Genomic DNA, 23,692 nt, shown 5'->3' with positions numbered 1-23,692 from the left:
ACCTCGCTGCAAGCCCCGGCTGACCTGGCCGGTTCCGGCCCAAATGGTGTTTTCCATCCTCTCCCCGCAGGTCCGGGCTCCTGGCGCTCACCGACGCGGACCTGGCTCATTTGCTTCCCACGTAGGGCCCAAGTAAGGTCTAAAGGACCGGGATGATGTCTTGGGTACCACGCTGTGCGTTTCTCCTCCTTGATTGGCAGGGCTCCCTTCAGAATATCTTTTCTTGTAGCTTGTTTTGACAATCCCAACCCAGGTCTGTGTGACATAGAAAGCTAATAAAATTCTAATTTCATTGTTAATCTTATTTCATTGCAGTATAGGTTTTTACCCTCACACCTGCATGGCAGGGTGTAATTCCATTAATAAAAAAATCAACATATTCATTGCATGTCTTTTCCCTGATGATATATTGTGAGCAGTGTGAGTGGAAAAAGAGCCATTTATTCCCACCGTGAATGAGCCTGCATGGGGCGGGAGCTTCACCTGCCCCTTAGTCAATTAGGAATGTATCGAAAAGTCTGGCAGAAAACGAGTTAAATTAACCGTTTGCTAATTTCCTTGTGTCCCTCCTACATAATCCCCCCTTTTCAGCTTGCCCCAGAAATTACCACATGTTGCAAGGTTCAAATAATGCCTAATGAAACAGTGACTAAACGCTTCTCCCTCCAACGCCCTGGGTTAGAGTCCTTCCCCTAAGCCTTCAAAGACTGCAAAGCCCCGGTCCTGATTCTTGTACCAAAAAAAAAAGTATAAAGTACATTTCTTTGACAGGGACTCAACATCTAAACCATCGATAACTCTGGGTCCAGGGTGAGGGGGTATGTTGCTGCTCAGCCACTTGCGGTCACTAACCTTGGGTGTGATCTAGGCATGTCTGGGCCTTCGTGTGGCCACTGCTTTAACGTCCTATCCTGCAAAGCTGGGTCCTCTGATTAGCAACCTTGACCTGCTTAGGAACCAGAGTAGACTGGGAGAGAGAGAGAGAGAGAGAGAGAGAGAGAGAGAGAGAGAGAGAGAGCGCCAAGAGAGACCAGGAGGAAAGCAGATGTAGAAACAGGAAAGAGACAACAAACAACACATCATGTAAGTTCAAATAATTTCTCCCAAGTTAAAAACCATGTGTTTCCCTTAAGAAACTCATCAGTGCTCAGTCCTTGGCAAAGGCTTTCGGAAGCCTAGAGAAGTGTAAGACCCTAATAATTAATTGTGGTCATTAATTAATGAAGGAGGAAAAGGGGGAGGTGGCTTGATGCCGCTTGACCCCAAACAATTTAAATTAGGCTTTGTGAAGGTGGTCCCCTAAAGCAAGCCCTCCCCCTCCTTCCTAGTCTTTTTTTATTTCTAGCTCTCAAAAATTTCCATTATAATCCGCAGCTGTCTGGGGCAGCCGTGCAGCGCTGACTAGCTCCAGCTCTGCCCAACAAACTGAGGCCAGGCTGGCTTGGGCTTTGGACCCAGCAGCCGCCCGTGGGCACCGAGTTCTTTCCCACCGCAGCAACGCCCACCTGCCTTTTCTGCTCTTGCACCTGCTGTGGGTTGTTTCTTCTTGAACTTCAGAAATCAACTACTGTAGTTGCCTAAGAATTAGTCTCGCAACAGTGCTCACAGGCTACTACGTACTGCTTCCTCTCTGTCCTCTCCTCTCTCTCTCCCTCTCTCCCCCTCTGTCTTTCATTCCCCTCTCCCCCTCCTTCTTCCTCCCTCTCACTAGAGAGTTGAGTTCCCTATTTGAAATGGTGCAGCTAATACAAAGTCATCAAAGCACTATGGTTCTTGTCTTAAAGTGACAGCTCGCTTTATGGGGCTGTTTTAAATACTCCCCCTGCTTTTCAATGTCTCTCTATCCATCTTTGTCTGCTCTTCAGAAAAGGGGACAATATAAAGCCCAGCCTGGCGAGCTCCCCATGCTCAGGCCTGGGCAGTGCCAACCTCCGCCTTTAAGCAGATTGAAATTGTCACTGTTTCATTAATCTGAAACTAGTTACTTTCCTAAGCACACAGCACACACTTCCGATTTGCCAGGATTCACTCAGAGGAGCCCCTGGGGCTTTCCTGGGTTTGGGATTTGGAAGGCTCAACAAAGGTACTACAGGGTTCAAGGGAACATAAGGCTCAGCTAAAAGAAAGCTGAGAAAGAAAGGCAGTGCCCGGTGGAGAAGGCCGCCACTGCCTTCAGTATATAAGGCAGCACAAGGCCTCATTCTCAGAGACAATGGGATACCCAGAGTTTTGGAGGATTCGCTTGAGTTTCAGGAGTCTATTCTGATGGGAACAGATAAGGATGTCTCTTTGCTTCATGTGGCTTACCAATGAGGACTGCAAGGTCTTATAAGTTTGGATTTTCTTTCTCCAGATAAAAGAAACTTGCATTAGTATTTCTTAGGAAGCTGGATTGTTGTTTTATAGTTTTTGGTTTTTGTGTATTCATCTGAGCTCTGATTTCCTAGGAGAGCTGCGTTTCTGTTCTTCTTTGGCCCCTGTTATCAGCTCCACGAGCCAGGGCTTTGAGTGTGGGAGCTTTCCATGACACACGCTGCCTCTTTCTTTTCATACAAAAGACAATACAAAAGATGCTTCTACTTTTTATATTTCCAGCTGTCTCAGAATAGCACGTTTTTTAGATTCCATTCCATGTAATTTAGGGAAGAGCCGTGGGCATTTTGTAAAGAGAAGCTCAATTTTCAGTAATGTGAGCCTAAAGATTTATAAAATAGATTTATATTAAATTATGTTAATAGAAGCCTAGTAAATGTACCAATTAATTGCATGGAAAAATGTTCCTTTTTAAAAGGTCTGTCACCTTAACAGGTACATTCAAAGATTCCAGTGAATAATGAAGATAGAACAATTGCTTTGATGCACTGAGCTGCATTCATCGACTAGGACAGCTTTGGCTGTGTTTGGAGAAGATGGGAGGAGCTCCTTTTCAGGGAGTGATTGCTCCTTTAAACCTAGTTTCTTCTAGCAAATAGTTCCCTTGGAAGAGTGTGTCACTCCTTCTCTGTCCTAGGCTGGGCTGAGCTCTCTCCAACTCCAAGCTCTCCTCCCTCTCCCCTGATGCTCATAGGGTTTCTCCTTGTCCTGGCTACTGGTGCCTTTCCATCTGCCTCAAAGAGCCCTCTCAAGAAATGCCACAAAAGGTGAATGAAACCTGCAAGAAAGGTAGAAGTTGGCAGCAAAAAGGAAAAACCTACTGAAAATTACTCTTTCCACCTATAAGACCACCACCAGTTTGTTTGTTCCCTACTCTTCTCCAGTCCCCAAACTCATATGTACACGTGCATGACACACATCTACACAGTTCACATGTACACACAGTCCCAATGCCCCCCCCCACTTGCCATGGCCATTTTTAGTAAAACAACACCTTTCTGGCATCGTCTAACCAGTCATAGTGGCTCAAATAGAGTGCATGATCCTAGTCAGATATAATTGGACAGAACTGGCCTGGAGTTAGGGGAAGAGAAAGACAGAGAGTATCAAAAACTGAAAACTTCACAAACATTAAAATGGGAGGGAGATGCTCAGCCTGCAAGAAGAATCCTGGAGAGGAAAAATCTACGGAGGCGAAGTATCCATCCTCTAGCTCACTGACTACCCCCAAACAGGCTACTGGGTTCCTTCTGCCTTTGCCCTTTGTTAAGATTAAGAAGTCTTGCCCGGGGCCACTGTCCCTTGGACTCGGGCACGTGTTGGTCACTGAGTGGGAGGGTAGAGGGGAAAGGTCTCTGATCTTCCTCTCCACTCTGAATGTCTGGGCTGTGCCAGGGCCTAGAGGTGAGAGGTGAGAGGTCATACTTTCAGCCTTCTACCCAACCCCCAGTGCTTTCTCTATTTAAAGTTCTTACTTTAAATAGACTTGTTCTCAGATGGGGACTTAGCCAGGCACACTAATTGTTCCTGTGGTTCACCCCTTTTCCCTTGGCAGCGTAAGTTCTTGGGTTCTAGTTCTCACTTTTGATGTTTTTCTCTCCCCTTTACATATTTTAAGACTCTACAAGGTCTTGTACTGGGTGAAAAGTGTTCTGTTTCTCTTTTCAAGCAGAACCCAGGGTTTCCAATTAGCCATGGTGGTGACCCTTTATATCTGAAATCTTCTTCTTGTTGACCTATGGAAAAATGCCACTTGGATTGTTTACCTAAAGTGACTTAGCAGATTATTTGTGTTACTGAATTTGTATGTTTATTGGTTTGTATCTTATTGGTTTAAGTATTCACCAGTGTGAAACTATAATGGATCTTTGCAATCAAACTCCAGATTTGTGATTTTCTTTTAGGGAGGGGTCAGGAAGGATGTAAAAATCTATCCTGATAATGTAAGAAAACACATGCTCCCCTCCAAAAGTGATTTTTAAAAAAGCCACCCCAAGGAGAAGGAGGATCTCTCTGGGAACCTCAGAGAAGTTTTCTTTATTTGGAGGACATTCCAGTCAGAGATAGCTATCTTTGCTTGAATCATTTTGCCAGTGGAGAGCACTATATTGTCTATTGTCTCTTCAGGGACCAGACCATGTTAGCAGGCCAAAAGCAGCCTTCGAGGGCTGGTGCACAGGTCTCTTTGTCAGGTGGCAGAGCAGGGCCTGGAGGACAGCCTAGCATAACAAGTGCGCTGCTCCTCAGTCTGAGCTCCAGGCCTGGGTGCAGACCAGTCCTGAACTTGAGAAGGGCCAACAGGAGCACAGGGCGGTCAGGGGTCTGTGCGGCTATGCAAGGGAAGGGGGCGGAGAGGTCTGCCCACAGCCCAGATCAAGCTTTGCCGTAGGCTGGATTGTGGAGAGCAGCAGCAGCAGGGGCTTTTTGTCCTTTTGGATTTTCCCCGTGAAGGAATTATTCTTAAGTGCCTGTTTTTTGCGCCTGCAAATTCCCTTCCTCCCAACCTCTGTTCTTTCTTGAAGAAAGGCCTGTTTCTTGCGGAAAAAAGGAATCAAGATCTTTAGCAAAGGTGGCACATCCATGTCTCTTTTTCGAAGCAAGCTGCACGAGGGGCCTTGTGTGAGAGGCTAGAGGACAGAGATCTAGAGGTGAAAGCTTCCCCAGACTCTGGCAGGCAGGAAGGAGCCAAGAACCTAGGCGCACTGTGTTAGACAAGCCCAGCTCACTGCCCAAGTGCAGGCAGCCCTGGGTTTAGCAGAACTCCTGCCCCAGAAGACAGTGCCCAAGACACCTCCTGTGCCCAACAGAGAGTCTGGAAACAGGATCCTTTCTCTCCCTCCCCCTCCTTGGAGGGAGGAGATAGAAACTCAAGGCCATGTTCTCCTTCTTTTCTCCTCTTTAAGTTTCCAGTTTTAGAAGCTCAGAGTCTCCTGGTAATGTTTCAGTTAGGATATAAAGTAAATCAAACCAAAAGAATTGTTGTGGGGGCCACGGACTTAGCTCAGTGGCTCAAGCACTTGCCTGGTAAAGCACAAGGTCATAAATGTCACCCCTGTTGCCATAATGTGAACAATACCCATGGCTTGAACTAGTTGGGTAGCATTTTTATGGAAAGTAATCAGAAATCTTACCCACCTGTGGGTGCTAGGGGGACTCAGATCTCCTAGTTTCTAACTGTATCACATCTTGCCCTTAGACACAGGCCACACTGCTGGGGGAGAAGGGGTGTTGGAGGAAGAGTTAAGTACTCCTCACCCAGCCCTGGGAAGGGAGGGACAGAAGTGGGCCAACAAACAAACCCAAGAAAGAGTTCAAAGCATCTCTGGGCTGTTCCAGAAATATGAAATTGTAGCTCTTTAGGCAAAATATTCCCTTGTCCGTCAGTTTCAAGGGGAAACCCAGAATATTAAGCTTTTTAGTCACCTGTGGTATCATCTGTATGTTTCCTCATCCTCACTTGGGACTCCTTGGGTGGGTTGTTGCTATGCCAACGCCCACTGCAACAATACCAGTTTCTTCGCATAACTTAGGTTTTAGCACTCAGAGAAATGAGAAAGAAGAAAATGAATACTAGGGAGGGGATTTTTTCACCTTTTCTTGCCAAAGGAAATATTCACCTGTCATTACTGTTACTGTTGCTCTAAATGGAAAGAAGTTGTCCTTCTGGGATGAGGAAGCCACCTGTTCTGAGTGCTGGGTGCCCCTAGTAAGGGCATCAGGACTGACAGTGTCTTCCTGACAGATGCTTCTGTTGCACAGAAAACCTTGAAAGCCACAGGCCCCCTCAGCAAGAAACCCACACCCCCAAGCTGCAGCGCACTTTCCTCTCAGGCCACAGGCTCTTTCTTCCTGTCAGTGTCTTTCTCTAGCCGTGCAAGAAGGGACAACAGGAGGAGAACAAACATCACAAATTTAAAATCCTGTATTTTATTTGTTTAAATAAATATAAATATAAATTTTATATAAAACTATTCACATACGAAGGGACTTCCAGCGACTTGGATTTAAATTTTTCCCCGGGCGAATTTTCAGAATGCAAGACCCTCAGGATTTAATTTTCTAAGTTGTTCACAACTTCAGTGGTTTCACTTCAAAATAACTATGTAAAAACTGAAGGAAGCCCCCGTGCGCTCACCAAGTTCAGAAAGATGGGTGGAGACATGACATGCGCTTTCAAAAACCCCATAGAGTGTTAAACTTAAAACAACCCTGTTATTTCTCTGTTACGTAAGACAGTTGGAGTCTAGATTATTTACATTTTTTTTAAAAAACTATCTATAACTCCGAATGGGGCTCTAAATAAAAAGCTCAGGAAGAGGATGTGGTGAGTGAGGCCCCGCCCTGAATTCCCCAGGACCCCCGGCCAGCTCCTTCTGCACTTGTGAGAAAGGGGATGAAGGCGACTGGAGAGACTTTTGGTCCCTAAATGCCCCAATTTGGCATTGTGGGGTTGGGGTGGGGACTGCCAGAATCAAAGGTTTGAGGGGGGTGGGCCCCTCATAAGGGGGAAATCTCCTTGTCATCGTTAGGGGATGCTGGTGACAAGGAGTCTTCATCCTCCGAGCGTGCATAGTGCGCTTGGCTACCGACGCATTTGCAGCCCGCGTGACTGTTTCTCTGGGTACCCTTCCCCTCCTTTTTGTGCTTCACCCGGCGGTTCTGAAACCAGATTTTCACCTGCTTCTCCGATAGGTTCAGGTAGGTAGCAATTTCGATCCTGCGGAGACGAGACAGGTACATGTTGGAGGAGAATTCCCGCTCCAGCTCCAGGAGCTGCGTGCTGGTGAACGCTGTTCTCATTCTCTTGCCGTTGGACACCTGGCTGGTGTCCGAACCTCCTGCGGGCGTCAGGGAGAGAAGAGGAAAGAAGACAGGAGGGTGAGAGAGGAGAGATGAGCGCAGGCAGGGGCTCTCCCCGCACTGCCATGCCCTCAGAAGGACGCATCTCAAGGACCCAGCCAATCTAACCCCTTCGCTCTTTCCCGTCCCATGGCAAGTCTATGCTTATCGAGGAAGGGAAAAATCAGCGCTACGCAAGTTCTGGCCTTTGAGGAGCAGGACGCGAAGTTAGAAGATTAAAGAGGACTGTGAGCTTGCACCCGTCTCATCCACTCCCGAGAGGCGTGCACCCCAGCCCAAAGCACTGGGACTTTTAATCAGCCTCAACGCGGGATGTCACACTCAGGTTCGAACACACGCACCCTAAACCTGAGCCAGTTAACCTACATTTACTACGCAGTCCTGTTCGTGTCCCCAAGGCACTGATAGTGCGCGGCAGACGCGCAACTGCAGAACGAAGCGCAGCAGGCTGTGTGGACAGCTTGGCGAGCTACTTTCCACCTTCGTGAAATTGCTGGGGGAGGATTCCATAATTACTCCTTCCTCCCCGCCCCTCCCCCGAGCTCCCACTTCCTCCACTGGGGGCACAAAGTTTGTTCCTGAGTGCGCAAAAGGCGAAGCGCGCAGGTGCCTGGAGACCCCGCCCTACCCATGGTGAGGCAGTGGAACCTCCGCGGATCTGCCACGTTGTAGGTGGTGGCTGCGCAAACAGGTGCGTGGTGCTGCGGGTGCCCCAAGGCTGCGGCCGCTGCAGCCGCTGCTGCCGCCGCCGCCGCAGCCGAAGCGGGCTGCTGGGGCTGATGATGATGATGGTGCGCGTGGCTCACCCGCGGGCAAAACTGCGCGTCGCCGGGGCCCGAAGAGAACTGGCTCTTGAGCAGAGGCAAGGTCCCGGTGCCCCCCGTCGCCCCGCTGCCCCCGACCCCTGCATCCCCAGCCCCTGAGCCTCCGCCACCAGCGCCCGCGGGCGCGCGAGAGGAGTGCAGGTGCGAAGTGACGCAGAGCGGGCACACGCAGAAAGCGCCGCTTTTGCGGGACGGGCAGCCGGGCCCGGACACCGACATCACCAACGGGGATGGCATGCCCAGCGGGATGAAGAAATCCGGGCCCGGGTGCGGTTCGGGCAGCGGGGGCGCGGGCCGTGAGGAGTCCTTGATGATGAGCGAGTCGACATAGAAGGAGCGCGACATGTCGGGAGGGACCGATGGCTGCAGGCCCGCCGGCCTGGGCACCCCTCCCCTGCGGTGTCCCGAGCTCTGCCCCGGAGGCGCCGACGCGGGCGGGCAAGCCCTTGGGGAGGCGGAGGTGTCGGCGTCTGGGCCGCGAACAAAGGGGTCCCGAGAGAGGGCTGGTCCTCACGTCCCCCGCCCGGCGCCCCGGCTCCGGGATTTTATAGCCCCCACTCCGGCACGTGATGCTGCGGAACACCGCTCGGCTCCCGCGGCTCCGCGGCTCCCCACCCTCGGGATAGGCTGCCCGCGTCTCCGCGGAGCAGCGAGGAGGGGCGGGCGCGCGGCGGGGAGGAACGCGGGGGGAAGGGAGGGTCTGCAGGGGGGAGACTTTGCAAAGTGTAGGTTTTGTTAATTTCCCGGGGAGGGCGGCCTCCTCCTCCTCTTTCTCCATGCTTTCCCGAGAAATCACAGCTCAGCGCCTGTATCCTACAGCACCCTAGCCCAGAGCAGGCCCGACTGGTCTCCGCTCCCAGCCGCAGGGCTCACCAGGTGGGATGCTCAATGCTCTGGGCCCCGGTGCCAGGGTGTCTGCGGCGCAGTGAATTATGAGACCTGAGCTCTGGCACAGGGTTTGCGGGAGGTAGACTGGTAGCAGCGGTCTAGTCCTGAGAGTGGCTAGAGCTACGTTTACAGCTATCTGTTCCTGTCTCCCAGCTTTTGGAGTTAGCCAGTTCATGTGAGCGGTTCGTTCACAATGGGCCTGGGCAATGAACGGTGAGCCTTTGGCCCTCGAAGCCACCAAAAGTTTCATTATAAACTCGAAAAGAGCTAAAGTGCCTTTGTACTTAAGGCCCTCCTGGGAATAGGCAGACCTAGGACTCTTCTATTCTAATAGGCAGCTCCCTACCTAATAATTAGGAGGGAGGGAGAGAAAGAGATCGAGGTCTCAGCCTTTTTTCCAAGATTTGGAAACAGGATCCTAGGACCAAACACCTACCACGGGTTGGGGGATCTGTTCCTTTCATTTGCAGTCATCTTGGGCAGCTGATGAGGCTAACCGGGGAGCACTTTCCTTCTGTATCCCCAAACCCTAAAAAGGAGGAAGGGATGCAGGCAGCCACTCACAGAATCCTGCTTCTGGAAGGAAGAAGTGGTAAAGGAAATCTGCCTTGGTGCACACATTTGTGGGAACAGGTTCATGCTTCCAGCTAGAGACAGAGAGTGTGGATGGCGTGGCTGGGGCTCTGGATCCCAGGGAAAGACTGGGCACCGAGGTGACAGCTGTCTCTTTTTTTTCTACCCCTACAGAAAAGCAAGACTGAGCAACAGCTACAAGTCGGATCTTTCCCCCAGAATGACTAACTTCAGGCCTGCATTCATGAAAGTGCTAAAAATTTGAAGACAGGACTTGGATCACTTGAGGGAACAGAATGCCCCAAAACAGAAGAGCAGCACCGGCTGCAGGCACAGTTCTGTCTCTCCGTCTTCTGTCTTTCTTCCCCTTTCTATCTCTGTGACTATCTCTCTTGTCTGCTGGAGAAGTGTAATTGGGTTGTAGGGACGCCCCGCTCTGGGGAGCCCAGGATTTATGGATGGCAATTAAAGTTTTATGAATTGCAGCTGAGGCTGGTTATTGAGCTATTTGAATGTGATTAGAATTCAATTAGAAAGCGGTTAGTGGATGGTGGGTCTCCAGAGTGTAAACAGACAGCTATTCCAGAAATGTGCTAATCCAACATCTTGTGACAACAATTAGGGAGTCTGGGGCTTAACGTGGGGCGGCTCAGCTGTAACTACTTTTGTACCACAAGGTTGGCTGATGCAGCCTTTAGAGTCTCAGCCTCACCCCAGCCTGCACAGCCCAGTATAGCCAGGCCTTGTTTGGATAGCACCATCCAGGCAGTCCTCCACGCTACTCCAGCCCTGGGAAAAAGATTCGGAGTTCAATAATTGAGAGAGACTTTACAGCAAGGTGTTTTTTAAAAAGCCTAAATTGTCTAAATAATGGATAGATTCTCACCTCTTTGATTTTTTTTTTTTTTTTTTTTTGAGAGTAATCACTTGCTGCCTTTTTTCCTCTGGGTTAGGCAGATTATCCAGTCTGTTGGGGAGGGGGTGACACTTGTGTCACAATACTCCAAGAGGTTTTGGAGTATGTTCATCTGCTAATATGCTACAAATCTCGCTTGTGTGCAGATTGTTTTTCTTAGAAAGAATCTTAATTATGTAGTGGACTTGTGCATCTCCTTCAATTTATGTCTATGGAAATATTCAGTTCCAGTGCCAAGGTATTTTGAGAAAGGTGAAGGGCCCAGAGTTTGGGTTTTGTTTGTTTTTTCATTTGTGGCGTGGGGAGTGTGCAAGGGTTGCAGCTGCTTATACAACCAGACTGAGGCTGCACATAGGACTATTTTTGTCTGAGAAACTTGCTCATAGGGTTCCTGGTTAATTGCTTGGGCCCACCAAGAGCAAGTATTTTGGGATTGGGTCCCTGCATAGTCTATCCTCTTTTCTGTAGTTCTTTTCAGATCACCGTGCCTCCCTATCATTCTCTTGCCTCCTTGAATATAGACCAATTATCAGAAGCCAACCCTACCTACCCTGCAACACCCCCCCACCCCCTTACCCCCGCCCCCAGCCTACTATTCCCTGGCTTGACAGGACTGCCATTGGGCTGGCCCAGCCTGACTAGGGAGCATCGTGCCAAGCTGCTCAGAGCCTGTCCTCAGCCTTCTCCTAAGAGAGACCTGGTAGACTATCGGCGTGTGCCCACATTGCTTGCGCGGCTGCACAATTTTATTTCTCAGTGATTCTGTCCGATAAAATTTCATCGTCCATTAAGTAATCCCCAAAATGAGAGCTCTTATGAGCCTATAATGAGCTCTAATTGCCACGACTCAGGGAGCCACGTGGAAGGATTTATTTGGTATTAAGCAGTTGGGTACAGAGTACAGGCTGTTACCTAAGCCATTACTTTCATAATTCAAGGAGAAAATTAGTTCTTTCTAAAGGGAGGGGTAAATCCTTTGATTTCCTCCCTCTCTTCAGGATGGTAGAGGATCGCTTTGTCTTCTTTGAGTGCAAGGCAGTGTCACAAATGTAAAGGTAACAAACTCTCCCCTACCTCCTCCAAGCCAGACCACCCCCGTCCTGCTTCAACTTAGGAAAAAAAAAAAAAACAGTTCTAAAAAGTGTAACTACCCCTGCCTTCTGGCCTCTGGATTCTTCAGTTTGCAGCTGAGACAGCAGTTCCTGTCTTGATTCCAGGTTTCCAAAGGGCTTCCCATACTTTTCCCCTCCTCTGGGGTGGAATCTGACCTGAAGTCCACCTGCAGTTCTGATTTCCATTTCTTCCCATTTCCTTTCTCGGGCTGAGTCCAAGGAAAGTAAAGGATGGCGACAGCGTTGCTTATTCCACAGGCCCCGCAGTTCTGAGGGCCGATGTGCGTGGCTATCTTTTAGACTATCTTTGCCCCTCCCTTCAATCCCCAAAATGCTCACTCCTTTCCATCCCGTCTTTTTTCCCCTCTGGGTTTCAGCGTTTCCCCACTTGGTTCTCTCTCTCCAAATGGAGGCTGTGTGCAGGGCGGGACAGCTTAGGAGTTGGCGGGGCTGTCTCAGATTTATTTGGTCCTCTTACATTGATTTCATATTAGTTTCCAAAGCGATGAATGATCTCAAAGCTGGGTTTTGTTAGGGGAACACAAACAGGAGACAGAACTTACTTGCCCCCAGCTCCCTTTAATGAGGTCATTATCAAAGCGTGAACAAGTCTATGAATGTTTTATTGAAAGCGCATCGTTAACTTGTATCCATCCTTTTCTCCGAGTGGCATTGTGATATTGCTGTCTGTGGCACATCTTACCCGATATAGCCCGAGATTTCCCCATTCTCTGTAACCAGGCAACCCTTTCTGAATACCCCAAAATTGAAAAGAACCGCTTAGTCTTCAAGAAAGTCCTCAATAATAGTGGAAAAGAACAAAGATCCAGGAGACAACAAAATGCCACAGGGGTGACTTTTCATGAGCAATTATCTCTCATTAATCAGAAGAACAGCTGCAATATTAATTTTCTCTCTTTCTTCCTCTCTTTTCACAGTCCCCAACATTTGAATAATCATAAATTTTGATTTTATGAAGGAGTCACATTTTCAGGGACTCACAGGAAAACACCTACCTAGGTGAAGAAGAGAAAATGCTCTCATTTTATTTTATTTTTTTGTTTGGGTAAAGCTGCCAACAAAGCAAAATGGAAAAAGAATTAAAATGAGAAATGCCAGAGAAAATGCCCCCCTCCTACGGCTGCTGAGAATCAGGGCTGCTTTTTCCTCTACCCCCTCCTCTCAACCAGCCCTGCCCTTCCTCCCTCCCTGGCCCATTCCCGAGCTCTGCTCCGGACAGGGCGGAGGGAAATGTCCCCGGTGTCTGGCGTGGGAGTTTCAGCCCTGCTTCTGGCCGTTTCACTTGCAAACGTGAAGCCAAGCGTTGTGATCTGACCAAAGACACACTCTCTGGGCGTAACTTGCATTGTGACCATCAAAAGCCCGCCAGCCCTGGATGAACTGAGACGTGCATTCAACAGAATCGGGGCGCTCGCTTTCCTTTCAGGCTCTGGAGAGGCGATTGTTCAGGGGACGTGTAGCCAGATTGGAAAACGTGGGTCCCCAGATAACGCTGTAACCTGCAAGCCAGCTTGGAAGAGTAAAAAGAATCTCATTAAAGCTCAGGCTGCAATTAGCAAGCACACGCTCATAGAGAAACCAAGTCCTCTTGAAAAGAGGGCAGTTAGCCCCAACATTCCTGCACCAACTGAGCAATGGGGCACTCAAGCACCCGCCGGCCGCTGCTGGTCAGCCGCCCCAGGACTGCTGCTGCTTTTGATGCAGATTCCATCATAGCCTTCCAGGGATAACGCTGCAGCCCGTGCTTATGCACCACCCAAAATGATCTTGCTTCTGCCTAGTGTTTATTCAGAGCGGATGGTCCTTTGAGAAACCTGAATTCGCCTTTGTGTTCACCATAGTTTCAAGAGTTCAATTCAGCCCTGGGAGGGGGGGGGGTTCTTCTAAGAAAGGAGTGAGGGGTTTGGCTCAGAATTTCAAGGAAAGCCCAGTCTCCCAGTCTCTTGGCCCTCCGAGTAGAATTTCGATGGCACAGAATGCTCACCATAGAGTCTCTCTGTTCCCCACTTCACCTCAATTATTTGCCCACCCCCAGATCCTCCAGCCTAACCAGCCAAACCTCTCCCACCCTCGAAACACTCCTCTGTCATCACAATAAAATTTATTGGGTACCTACTCTGTGCTCTGTGTGCGCTCAGCGCCACGGGGAGCCAGTCTGAAAAGGCCAAGACAGTATCCAATAGAATATTGTTTCATTTCAGCAACAATGGCCTGAGGTGGGAACAATTATCCAGATAATTGAAGCAAATGCCCTATCTCCCTCCTCCTCTCTCTAGTTCCTCTGGTACTCACCATTTTTTTATTCCTCTTTTCAGGGATGGTGTTTTTTGCATGAGGGGGAAGAAGAAGGGAAGAAAAGGTTGGAGTTATTCACAGCTTAGAATTCCCTACTTCCCTTGGCCTAAATATGATGCACGCATTGGGCAGGAATAGCTGCTTAATCAGAGATTAAGACCGGTTTTGTTTTTAGTTTTACCAAAACGCAAGTAAGCCTTAAGCAATTTTAGCATCCAGCTTTTCTGGTTTCCAACCTTGGTCATCTACAAAAATTACCTAGAAGGCTTTATAAATACTGTATGCCAATCAATACTCTAGAGATTTTGATTTAATGATGTGAGGACCGAATAATTAAGGACTGATAACTGATAAATCTTCCCTACCACTGCCCCTTGTCCCGGAACCTGAAAGGATTAATTTAACCTCTGGAGGCTCAGCCAGACATTTGATAGTTGGAAGGGTGTATTAAGCGCCTACTGCACACCAGGGTCTGTGCCAGGGAATTCCCTAGCATAAGACCAGCCCCCGGGAGTTTCCAGGATGTTAAAAGAATCAACAAATCAGTTTGGAGCTGGTGAGTTTTTACAAAAGGTCGTGGGAACATGAAAGAAAAGCCCAAGGGGCTCTGGGAGTTGATAAAACAGAAGCCACCAGGGACATTTAAAGAGAGATCTACAGGATGAGCAAGTGTTGGTGTTGGAAAGAGGGATGGGGACTGTGTTTTGGGCCACTGAAGGGCATGCACAAGAACCCAGAGGAGTTTCTCTTGGTTAACTGCAAGAACTGAAAGGAGGCCAAGGAGAATGGAAGGAGAATTTCAGTTTCTGTGTCTGTGAAATAGGAAAAAAGTCCACTGTGAATAAAGACTACCACAGGGTCTGGTGCCTGTTGCCTGGTAAGAGCTTCTGATGTCTTTAATATTATTGTTGTTGCTGTTGTTAGAGACCTGCAGTTGCACGGGCTCTTCATTTTTTGCAGTGGAGGTATCACAGCCTCTGGGCTTGGCAATGGGACACCTGGGAGCTGGAGTTGTTATTCCATTATTTCTGGGTCCCTGGGCACTCTTACAGGCTGACTTTTTGCAGCTCAGTGGCTCCTGCATAGCCAGTGCCTGCACCCTGAAGGCACCCAGCGCATGAATTCTTTTGCCTTTGGCTTCTGGATGTACTTGTGTTCTGCAGCCCCACCAACCTCACCTGCAAGGGGCACTTCAGCCGCTCCCACTCCCCATCCAGCCCCCCACTTGTCCTGGTCATCTCCGTTGGAGCCTGTCTTAAATTTCAAACCATTCCAGTGGCTTCAAGAACCCTGCTGCCAACTTTGATTCATACCCACCTGCTTCTCAGGAGGAAACGGGCAACGCCAGCGTGTAACAGTCCTCACAGCCACTGTATCACAGCTCTTGTTGTGTCTCAGGCCCCGACCCATGACCTTGCCTGCATGACCTCAATGAATCTGCCCAACAGTCCTATGTAAAGCGCCATTATCATAGCTTTTGTGGAACAGAGCAGTCTTACTGAAGGGTCAAAGAGCTACCAAAGTTCACAGCTAGCCATGGCAGACCTGCTGTAGGGGCCTGAAGTCTTAAGCAGTAGATAATACCCTCTCCTAATAGCACCTATCGTGTATGAGCACCTACTGTATAACAGATTGAGACGCTGACTCAAGATGTTGCTTTGGAAGTAGGTACTTTAATAATTTACTCATTTGGTTTTTTTCACTCCTTGATTACTGGGGCTTTCCTGCCTATGCAAAGTTTCAAGGACCAGACTAATGTGGTTCATATGAAACAGAAGGTATACAAAGCGATTAAGAAGTGCATACGGAACGTGATTGTTTTACTCTTCTGGACCCACAATATAATAAAGCTCTGAAAAACATCCAGAGCAGATGAAAGCAGTTATCTTCCTCTTTTATTTCAAAAGTCCCTACGTGGGTTTATCTGGTTGCTGTCTGGGTATCTCTGCTAGTTCACTGCGAACTGCTGGGCGGCGTAAGCTGTTTTGTTTACTTACTAGTGTGTGCCAGGATGGCCTGCCCAACCTGATGTAGCCTGCAAGGGTAATTCATATTGGTTGCACGATACCTGCTTTTACAGGGAAACCAAAGCTCTGAGACACTATGCAACTCTTCCAAGGCCACATTTCAAGGGCAGGAGACAGGAATCGAACCAAGGTTTCTGAATCCCTTTTGCAACTATCCCTGTGTGCGGCCAAAAGGGACTCTTTGGACAGGAACCTGCGCTGCGTGGCCCAGGTCAGTCCCTACTCCCGCAGGCTGGAGCGACACAGCGAGGCCGAACAGGGAGAGGCCTGAGCGGCCACCGGGGAGGACGCGGGCTCCGGGGCTGTGGAGGCTCGGGGAGCCCGCTCCTCCCCAGCGCTAGCTCCCACTGATCGAGGAGCCTAACGCATTCCCTTCCTCTGGGGGACTCGGTCTCTTCTCGGCTAACTTGCTTCTCTCGGGGAAACCAAGCGAACCTGAACCCGATCCCCCTGAGTCAAGCTCTGCAAACAGCCCCAGCCCTCCCGAAGGGCACCCACACAGCGCAGCGCGAGGTGAAGGCTGGGCACGCTGGCCTCCTCGAGACAAGTGAGCACGCGCGAGCGCGAAGGCGCTGCGTGAGCGGTTTGTGTGCATGCGTGGGCGTGGGGAGGGGATTGAGCGTGTGAGTGCGTGAATTTACGTGAGTTAGGAGTCAGCTCGGCCGTGAGAGTGAAGGTGTGGCTAGGTGTGCCTGAGAGTGTCCTCAAGAGGTGAGGAGCGCATCTGAATGATGAGTGTCCCGCGGGGAGCGAGCGTGTGGGGATTGAGTGGATGGAAATCCGGATGGGAGGTTAAGAGGCTGGGTGTGGGGATGTGAGGCCAGGGGGTAGGAAGGCAGTGTCAGGGGAATCAAAGTGTACCTGAATGTCTTGTGCATGTGAGGACATGTGCGTGTCCTGCGTGGCCACCCTCTCCCCTCACACGGTCTGGTAGCTGTGCCTTCCTGGAAGTGGGCTGTGGGTGGGCGGTGATGCAACCTGGCTGGCTGATGCTGGGACTTCCTGACTCAGAAGTGTCTCTAATCCCCCTGGTCAGAGTCTATAGACTGCCAACCTGGAAGATCTGGGCTTATCACCTGGGGCTCCCTTTTTCGTTTGCCCAGTTTTGCTCACTCTTGGTGAGAATTTATGTTGTGTTTACAGTATGCCAGGCTGTGCTTTAAGTGGTGGAGAAACCCAAGCACAGTAGCTTACATCATCATAGAGATCTCACTGGGTCTTTGAGCTCTTCTGTTTGAAATCACTTTGCAGGATACCAGTGATACAAACACAAACTTTGGCCTCTGCTGTCATGGGGAAATTCTAAGACAGTGATGGTAACAAGAGATTGTTTTGAAATGAGTGCTAATCTATTCTAGCTCCATCCTAACCTCAAGCTTTTCACAGAACATTTGACCTTGGGCTTGGATTTAGGGGGTCCTGGATGTGCCTGCGCTCTTTGATCATGGAAGCATAACACTTTTCACAGGTTGGTTGCAAGTGTTGAGTTAGGTCATGACCATCTTTGGCACAGTACCTGGCACATAGCACTTGTATACACTGTGGTGATGGTGTTGGGATCTTCCTGTCTGATGCAAAGTTGTGGAGAAGACATGCTGCATTTATGGACTACAGTATTCAGGACATTACCTGTAGATTTAAGTTAGTCTGTGTATGATTTATATCCTGCTTCTACGAGGGTCAGGCTGCATCCGATGCTTACACTGAGATCGTATCAAATTTTAAGACTTCACCATAGCAAAAGAAACGATCATGAGAGTGAAAAGACAAGTTACAGAATGGGGAAAAATTTTGCTAGCTATTCCTTAAAGGACCAATATATAAAGAACTCAAAAAGAAAAAAAAAAGCCTCAAATTTAAACACCCAATCAAAAACTGGACAATTTCCCTGGTGTTACCATTTTTTTTTCTAATCTCTCTCTCCCTCTCCCTTTTTTTTTGGCCATTTCTTTCCCTTTCCCCTCCCCTATTCCTTGTTCCCCTTCTCATCTGAACATTTTGTTCCCATTTCCCAATGTCTGTTATATATTTTGGTCCCTATTTATACTTTTAATTTCTCACACCAGAGAAACAATGCAGTATTTAAATGTATGTGTCTGATTTATTCCACTTAAGAGTGTGGTCTCTAGGAAGAGCCACCCCCACACTCCCCCAGACCCCATGAGCCAGCAGGGGCCCAGTGGGCCAGGGAAAGCCACACACAGACACACACACCCATGAGCCAGTGGAGGCCACGCGTGGTGGGGGTGGGTAGGATGGAAGCCACACCTGCTCCCACACAATGAGCTGATTTAGAGGAACACAAACTGAGATGATAGCAACAGAGGTTTAAAAAAAAAAAAAACCTAAAGCTTGTATCATTTGATTGACTTTGCAAGTCTAATGCTGTTAGTTTGAGCAACTATGTAGAGGATAACAATATGGTAGATTTCCTACTGTCTTACTTTTGAAATCCAATATAGGGTTATTATTGTTTTGTTTCATTTTATTGTTCTGTTTTATTCCCTTTAAAATTAAAAAAGAAGAGTATGGCCTCTAGCTTATTGTTTGTCATGGCAGAGTAGTGCTCTGTTGTTTAAAAAAACCACACCATATCTTCTTTATACATCCATCAGTTGATGGGCATTTGAGCTGTTTTCAAAATTTAGCTATTACAGACTGTGTCATTATAAACATAGGTATGTAAGAATCACTGTGGCCTGAAGCTTTTACTTCTCTCTGGAAGACACCAACAAGGGGAACACCTGGGTCAAATGGAACTGCTAGTATTAGATTTTTGAGGAATCTCCATACTGAGTTCCACAGTCTACACTCCCACCAACAGTGGAGAAGGGTCCTTTTTCCCCACAGCCTGGCCAGTGATTTATTGATTGATTTCTTGATAGTAGCCATTTTTCTGAGGTAAAGTGAAATCTCAGTGTTATTTTAACTTGCATTTCTCAAATGACTAGTAACGTTGAACATTTTTTTCTTGTATTTATTTGCCGTTTCCACTTCTTCATCTGAAAAACTGTTAATTTCAGATGCCCACATTTGGGTTGGATCTTTGAATTTCAGGGGGGTGATTTTTTTTGAGTTTTTAAAAAATATATTCTAAATATTAGTCCTTTGTTTGAGGAATAACTGGTAAAAAACTTTTTCCTACACTGTGAGCTGTCTCCTCACTCTGTTGGTTTCCTTAGCTGTGCAAAAGCTTTTTAGTAAGAGGAGATCAAGGTTCTTGATTTTTTGAGATAGTTCCTTTATAATTAGGATTTTGTTCACAAAACCTTTGCCTGCCTCAATGGTGTCAACATTTTACCGTCTTTAAAATAAAAATTTTTTTAAATGAAAAAAAAAAGAAAAAGAAAACCTACCAATAAAGAAAGGCCCATAGCCTGATAGATTCACTACTTTAATTCTATAAGAAATTCAGAGAAAACCAAATGCTGGAACTTCTCAAACTGGCTCTACTTATTTTATCTTTCAGAAGATTTCATGTTTCTGATTTAATATTTAGATTTGATTCATTTTGATTTTAGTTTAGTGCATGGTGAAAGATATGGGTCTAGATATTGGTCTTCAGCATGAGGGAAGCCAGTTTTTCTAGCACCATTTATTAAATAAGTTATCTTTTTTCCACTGAAAGTGTTGGACTCCTGTGTCAAACATAAGGTGGCCAAGTATGTTGGAGCTGTTTCTATATCTTACAATCCATTCCATTGGTCCTCAGGTCTGCTTTCTTATGTGTCCTCTAGTTCTCTAATTCTGTGAGATATCTACTGATATTTTGATGCAGAGTGCACTAATTCTGTATAAAAATTTAGAAGTATGGCCATTTTCACTATATTGATTCTTTCTATTCAAGTACAAGGGATGCCTTTCCATTTTCTGATATCCTGTTTGATATTCTTTTTCAGAGTGTCATAGTTTTCAAATGAAAATTTCTTTTACTTTTTTTTTTTTTTTTTTTTGTATTTTTATGGATACCGGGGATCGAACTCACGACCACAGGCTTGCAAGGCAGGTGCTTATGCCACTGAGCAAAATACCCAGCCCCCTAGTTCTTTTACTTTCATTAGATTGATTCCTGGGTATCAATCAGGTTTTTGGATACTATTGTGAAAGTGGTCGTTTCCCTAATTTCTCTTTCAGTGAGTTTGTTATTTGTGCACAGGAATGCTATTGATTTTTGAGTTTTGACTTTGTATCCAACTACACTAACTAAATTGGGTTACTCAATTTAGAAGTTTTTATAGTTTTTGGTGTCTTCTATGCAGAGTATTATGTCATCTGCAAATAAGGATAACTTAAATTCTTCCTTTCCTATCCTTATTTCCTTTTATTTCTTCCTCTTGTCTAATTGCTCTGGCTAATGTTTCCCGAACTACATTGAATAGGAATGGAGACAGTGGACATCCTTATATTGTTCCTGATTTTAGAGTGAAAGTATTTAGTCTTTGTCCATTTAGTATGTTGTCAGCTGTTGGTATGTGACACATGACTTTTATCATATTGATGTAAAGACCATCTGTTTCAATTTTCTGCAGTGTCTTTTTTTTTTAATCATGAATGAATGTTGAACTTTCTCCAATGCTTTTTCAGCATCTATTAAGATGATCATATGGTTTCTGTCCTTGGTTGTGTAAATTCAGTGATTACATTTATTGATTTGTGTATGTTGAACCATCCTTGCATCCTTGCATCCTTGGGATAATTCCGTCTTGGTCATGGTGTATAATCTTCTTGATGATTTGTAACATTCTGGTTGCCAATATCTTACTGAGATATTTTCACATATGTTCATTAGGGAGTTTGGCCTATAGTTCTGTTTTTTGGTTGAATTTTTCTCTGGTTTTGGTATCAGGGTAATACTTGCTTCAAGGAATGAGTTTAGGAGTGTTGCTTTCCTTTCAATTTCATTAATGAGTTTGAGAAGCATGAGCATTTGGTTTTCTCTGAATTTCTTATAGAATTAAGTTGTGAATCTATCAGGCTGTGGGCTTTTCTTTGTTGGTAGGTTTTCTTTTTTTTCATTTAAAAAATTTTTATTTTATTTTATTTATTTATTTACTTTTGCAGTACCGGGGATCAAACTCACAACCTCACGCTTGCCAGGCAGGTGCTTACACCGCTGAGCTAAACCCTCGGCTAAAATTTTTATTTTAAAGAGGGTAAAATTAAACAGAACAAAACAGATCAGAAGAAAACAATGTGAGAGACACAGATTTCAAAGCAAAACAAGAGATCTTCAATGTCTATAATATTGTCTCTTATTTTCTTCCAAATAGTTGTCCATATCTTCACATATAATGAATTCATACAAAACAAAATAGTATTAAAATGATTAGAACAGGATGATGAAGGCATTTTACGTCTTCAAGACCAGACAATAGGGAAGTCAACAATGGCTGCCATAATGTCTCTCGTTCTCTTCAAAATATCTGTCCATACCTTCATGTATGTTGAAATTAAACAATACAAAACAGACTAAAATCGATCTGAACAAAGAATAATAGTATTGCTGGATTTCACATTATGACCCTATGAAATCAGTGCTGGGTTCCTTAGTGTATCTTTTTCTTCAAAGTAGCTGTTCATTTCTTTTTTTCTTTTCTTTTTTTTTTTTTTTTTTGTCTTTTTCCTTTTTATCGGTACCAGGGATCGAACTCACGACTGCCTGCTTTACAAGGCAGGCGCTTATGCCGCTGAGCTAAATCCCCAGCCCAGTAGCTGTTCATTTCATCATACATTATGTAATTGACTCTCATAAACTGTTTAGGAGGAGTTCTAGGCCTGCACAAGTCTCTACATGTATCCCTATCCTTTCTGTATTAGAGGGAATAACAAAACAAAACAAAATAAATTCCTAGAAAAACATGAAACAAAAAAGACAAATAACAATAGCAAAGAGCCCAGAACACTGACAAAATAGGCCTTCAAATAGGCCTGGTAGGAGCATAACTAGGGTTGTTATTTTACATTATGATCTTCAAGAGTTCCTCAGATCATCATACGATAATAAGCACAATTGTTCTAATCCTATGAATATTAACTATTTTGTTCCAAGAACTTACAGAATTTATAGCACAATCATCTAGGCTATCCTGTATGTTTATATAATTTTAGGTATTTTTCTTTTCCCTTCCTTTTTCTTTTTGCTCATTTCCCTGAGATATTATTTTTTCTTCTTTAAGCAGACACTTAGCCTTTCGCTGTATTTATTGAGTTTTTTAGTATCTTATTTATCTTAGCATTTCTTACACTATGGAAACTACATGGTATTTACACATGTGAGTTTGATTGATTTCACTTATGAGTATGATCTTGGTTACATCCATTTACTATAAATATCTCAATGTGATCATTCTTTATAGCTGAGTAGTACTCCATTGTATAAAAATACCATATCTTTTTTATCCACTCCTCAGTTGATGAACAGTTAGGTTGTTTCCAAGATCTGGCTATTACAAATTGTGCTGCTATAAATATGGGTGCACCTATATCACTGTGGTATGATGTTTTCAGTTCTTCTGGGAATATGCCTAGAAGTGGAATAGCTGGTCAAATGGGGCTTCCAATCCCAGGTTTCTGAGGAATCTCCAGACTGACCTCTACAACACCAGTCTACACTCCTACCAACAGTTCAGGAGAGTTCCTTTTTCCCCACAGCCTCCCCACAAGCATTTGTTGTTGGTAGTTTTCTTGATCCTGGCCATTCTTTCTGGAGTGAGATGGAATCTCAGTGTTGTTTTAATTTGCATTTCTCTAATGACCAGTGATGCTGAACATTTTTTCATGTAGATATTTGCCATTTGTATTTCTTCATCTGAGAACTGTGTATTCATCTCAGATGCCTATTTTTGGATTGGATCTTTGAATTTTGGGGATCTGATTTTTAAATATTCTTTATATCCTCTAGACAGAAGTCCTTTGTCTGAGGGACAGTTTACTAAGATTTTTTCCAAATTTGTGGGTTTTCTTTTCACTATGCTGGATATTTCTTTCGACATGTAAAACCTTTTTAATAGGACACAATCCCAGTTATTGATTCTGGGAAGTATTTCATGTGTGGTTTGATTCTTGTTCATGAATTCTCTACTTACTCCTATGTGTTCAAGATTTCTACTTTGTCTTCCAACAGATTTAGTGTTTCTGTTTTAATATTTTGATCTTTGATCCATTTAGATTTCAGTTTAGTATGGTGATAGGCATGGGTCTAGTTTGTTTTCGGCATATGGAGAGCCAATTTTTCCAGCACCATTTATTGAAGAGACTATCTTCCAATAAATGTGTTTGGCCCCTTGATCAAAGATAAGGTGGCTGAGTGTGTTTGTAGTTGTGGTTGTATGTTCTAATCTATTCCATTGATCTTCAGGTTTGCTTTTATTCCAGTACCATGCTGGTTTTATTACAGTAGCTTTGTAGTATAATTTCAAGTCAGGAATTGTGATGCCTCCTGCTTTGTCTTTGCTGCTTAGAATTGCCTTTGCTATTCTAGGTCTCTTCTGGTTCCAGATGAATTTTAGGAGTGATTTCTCTAGGTCTGTGAGGTATGCTAGTGGCATTTTGATTGGGATTGCATAAAATCTGTAAAACAATTTTGAGAGAATGTCCATTTTCACAGTGTTTGTTCTCTCCATAGCAAGGAATGTCCTTCCATTTTCTGAGTCCTCTTCGATTTCTTTTTCAGGGTATTATAATTTTCTCTGAATAGATCTTTTGCTTCTTTTGTTAGGTTAATTCCTAAGTATTTCATTTTTCGGATGCTATTGTGAAGGGTGTGGTTTCTCTTATTTCTCTCTCAGTGGTTTTGTTGTTAGT

General features: G+C 45.7%; 1 protein-coding gene and 1 long non-coding RNA gene across 3 annotated transcripts; one reads left to right on the top strand and one right to left on the bottom strand.

Moving 5' to 3' along the window:
• Positions 1–6,277: 6,277 nt before the first annotated feature.
• Positions 6,278–8,538, bottom strand: Gsx2 (GS homeobox 2). Its single transcript, XM_023565861.2, has 2 exons — positions 7,862–8,538; positions 6,278–7,211 (listed from the first exon to the last, which is right to left on the bottom strand). The coding sequence occupies exons 1-2, from the start codon at positions 8,400–8,402 to the stop codon at positions 6,871–6,873; spliced, it is 882 nt and encodes a 293-aa protein (XP_023421629.2). The 5' UTR covers positions 8,403–8,538; the 3' UTR covers positions 6,278–6,870.
• On the top strand, positions 7,623–10,003 carry LOC134474073 (uncharacterized). 2 transcript variants are annotated; one of them, XR_010044664.1, is made up of 2 exons: positions 7,623–7,924; positions 9,693–10,003. It is a non-coding gene; the product is annotated as an uncharacterized LOC134474073 (long non-coding RNA). The 2 variants fall into 2 exon arrangements; XR_010044665.1 differs by lacking the exon at positions 7,623–7,924 and adding an exon at positions 8,060–8,198.
• Positions 10,004–23,692: the final 13,689 nt, after the last annotated feature.

The sequence above is a fragment of the Cavia porcellus genome, unplaced genomic scaffold (genome assembly GCF_034190915.1).
Source record: "Cavia porcellus strain 051 isolate PalLab524CR breed Dunkin Hartley unplaced genomic scaffold, mCavPor4.1 scaffold_30, whole genome shotgun sequence".
Lineage (NCBI taxonomy): Eukaryota > Metazoa > Chordata > Mammalia > Rodentia > Caviidae > Cavia > Cavia porcellus.
The sequence above is the reverse complement of the archived record's forward strand: the minus strand, read 5'-3'. Positions and strand labels throughout refer to the sequence as shown.

Coding starts and splice junctions, on each gene's coding strand:
- Gsx2 (XM_023565861.2), bottom strand. CDS start 8,402: ATGTCGCGCTCCTTCTATGTCGACTCGCTCATCATCAAGGACTCCTCA. Junction 7,212..7,861: donor GTTCCACTGCCTCACCATGG/GTAGGGCGGGGT, acceptor TGACGCCCGCAG/GAGGTTCGGACACCAGCCAG.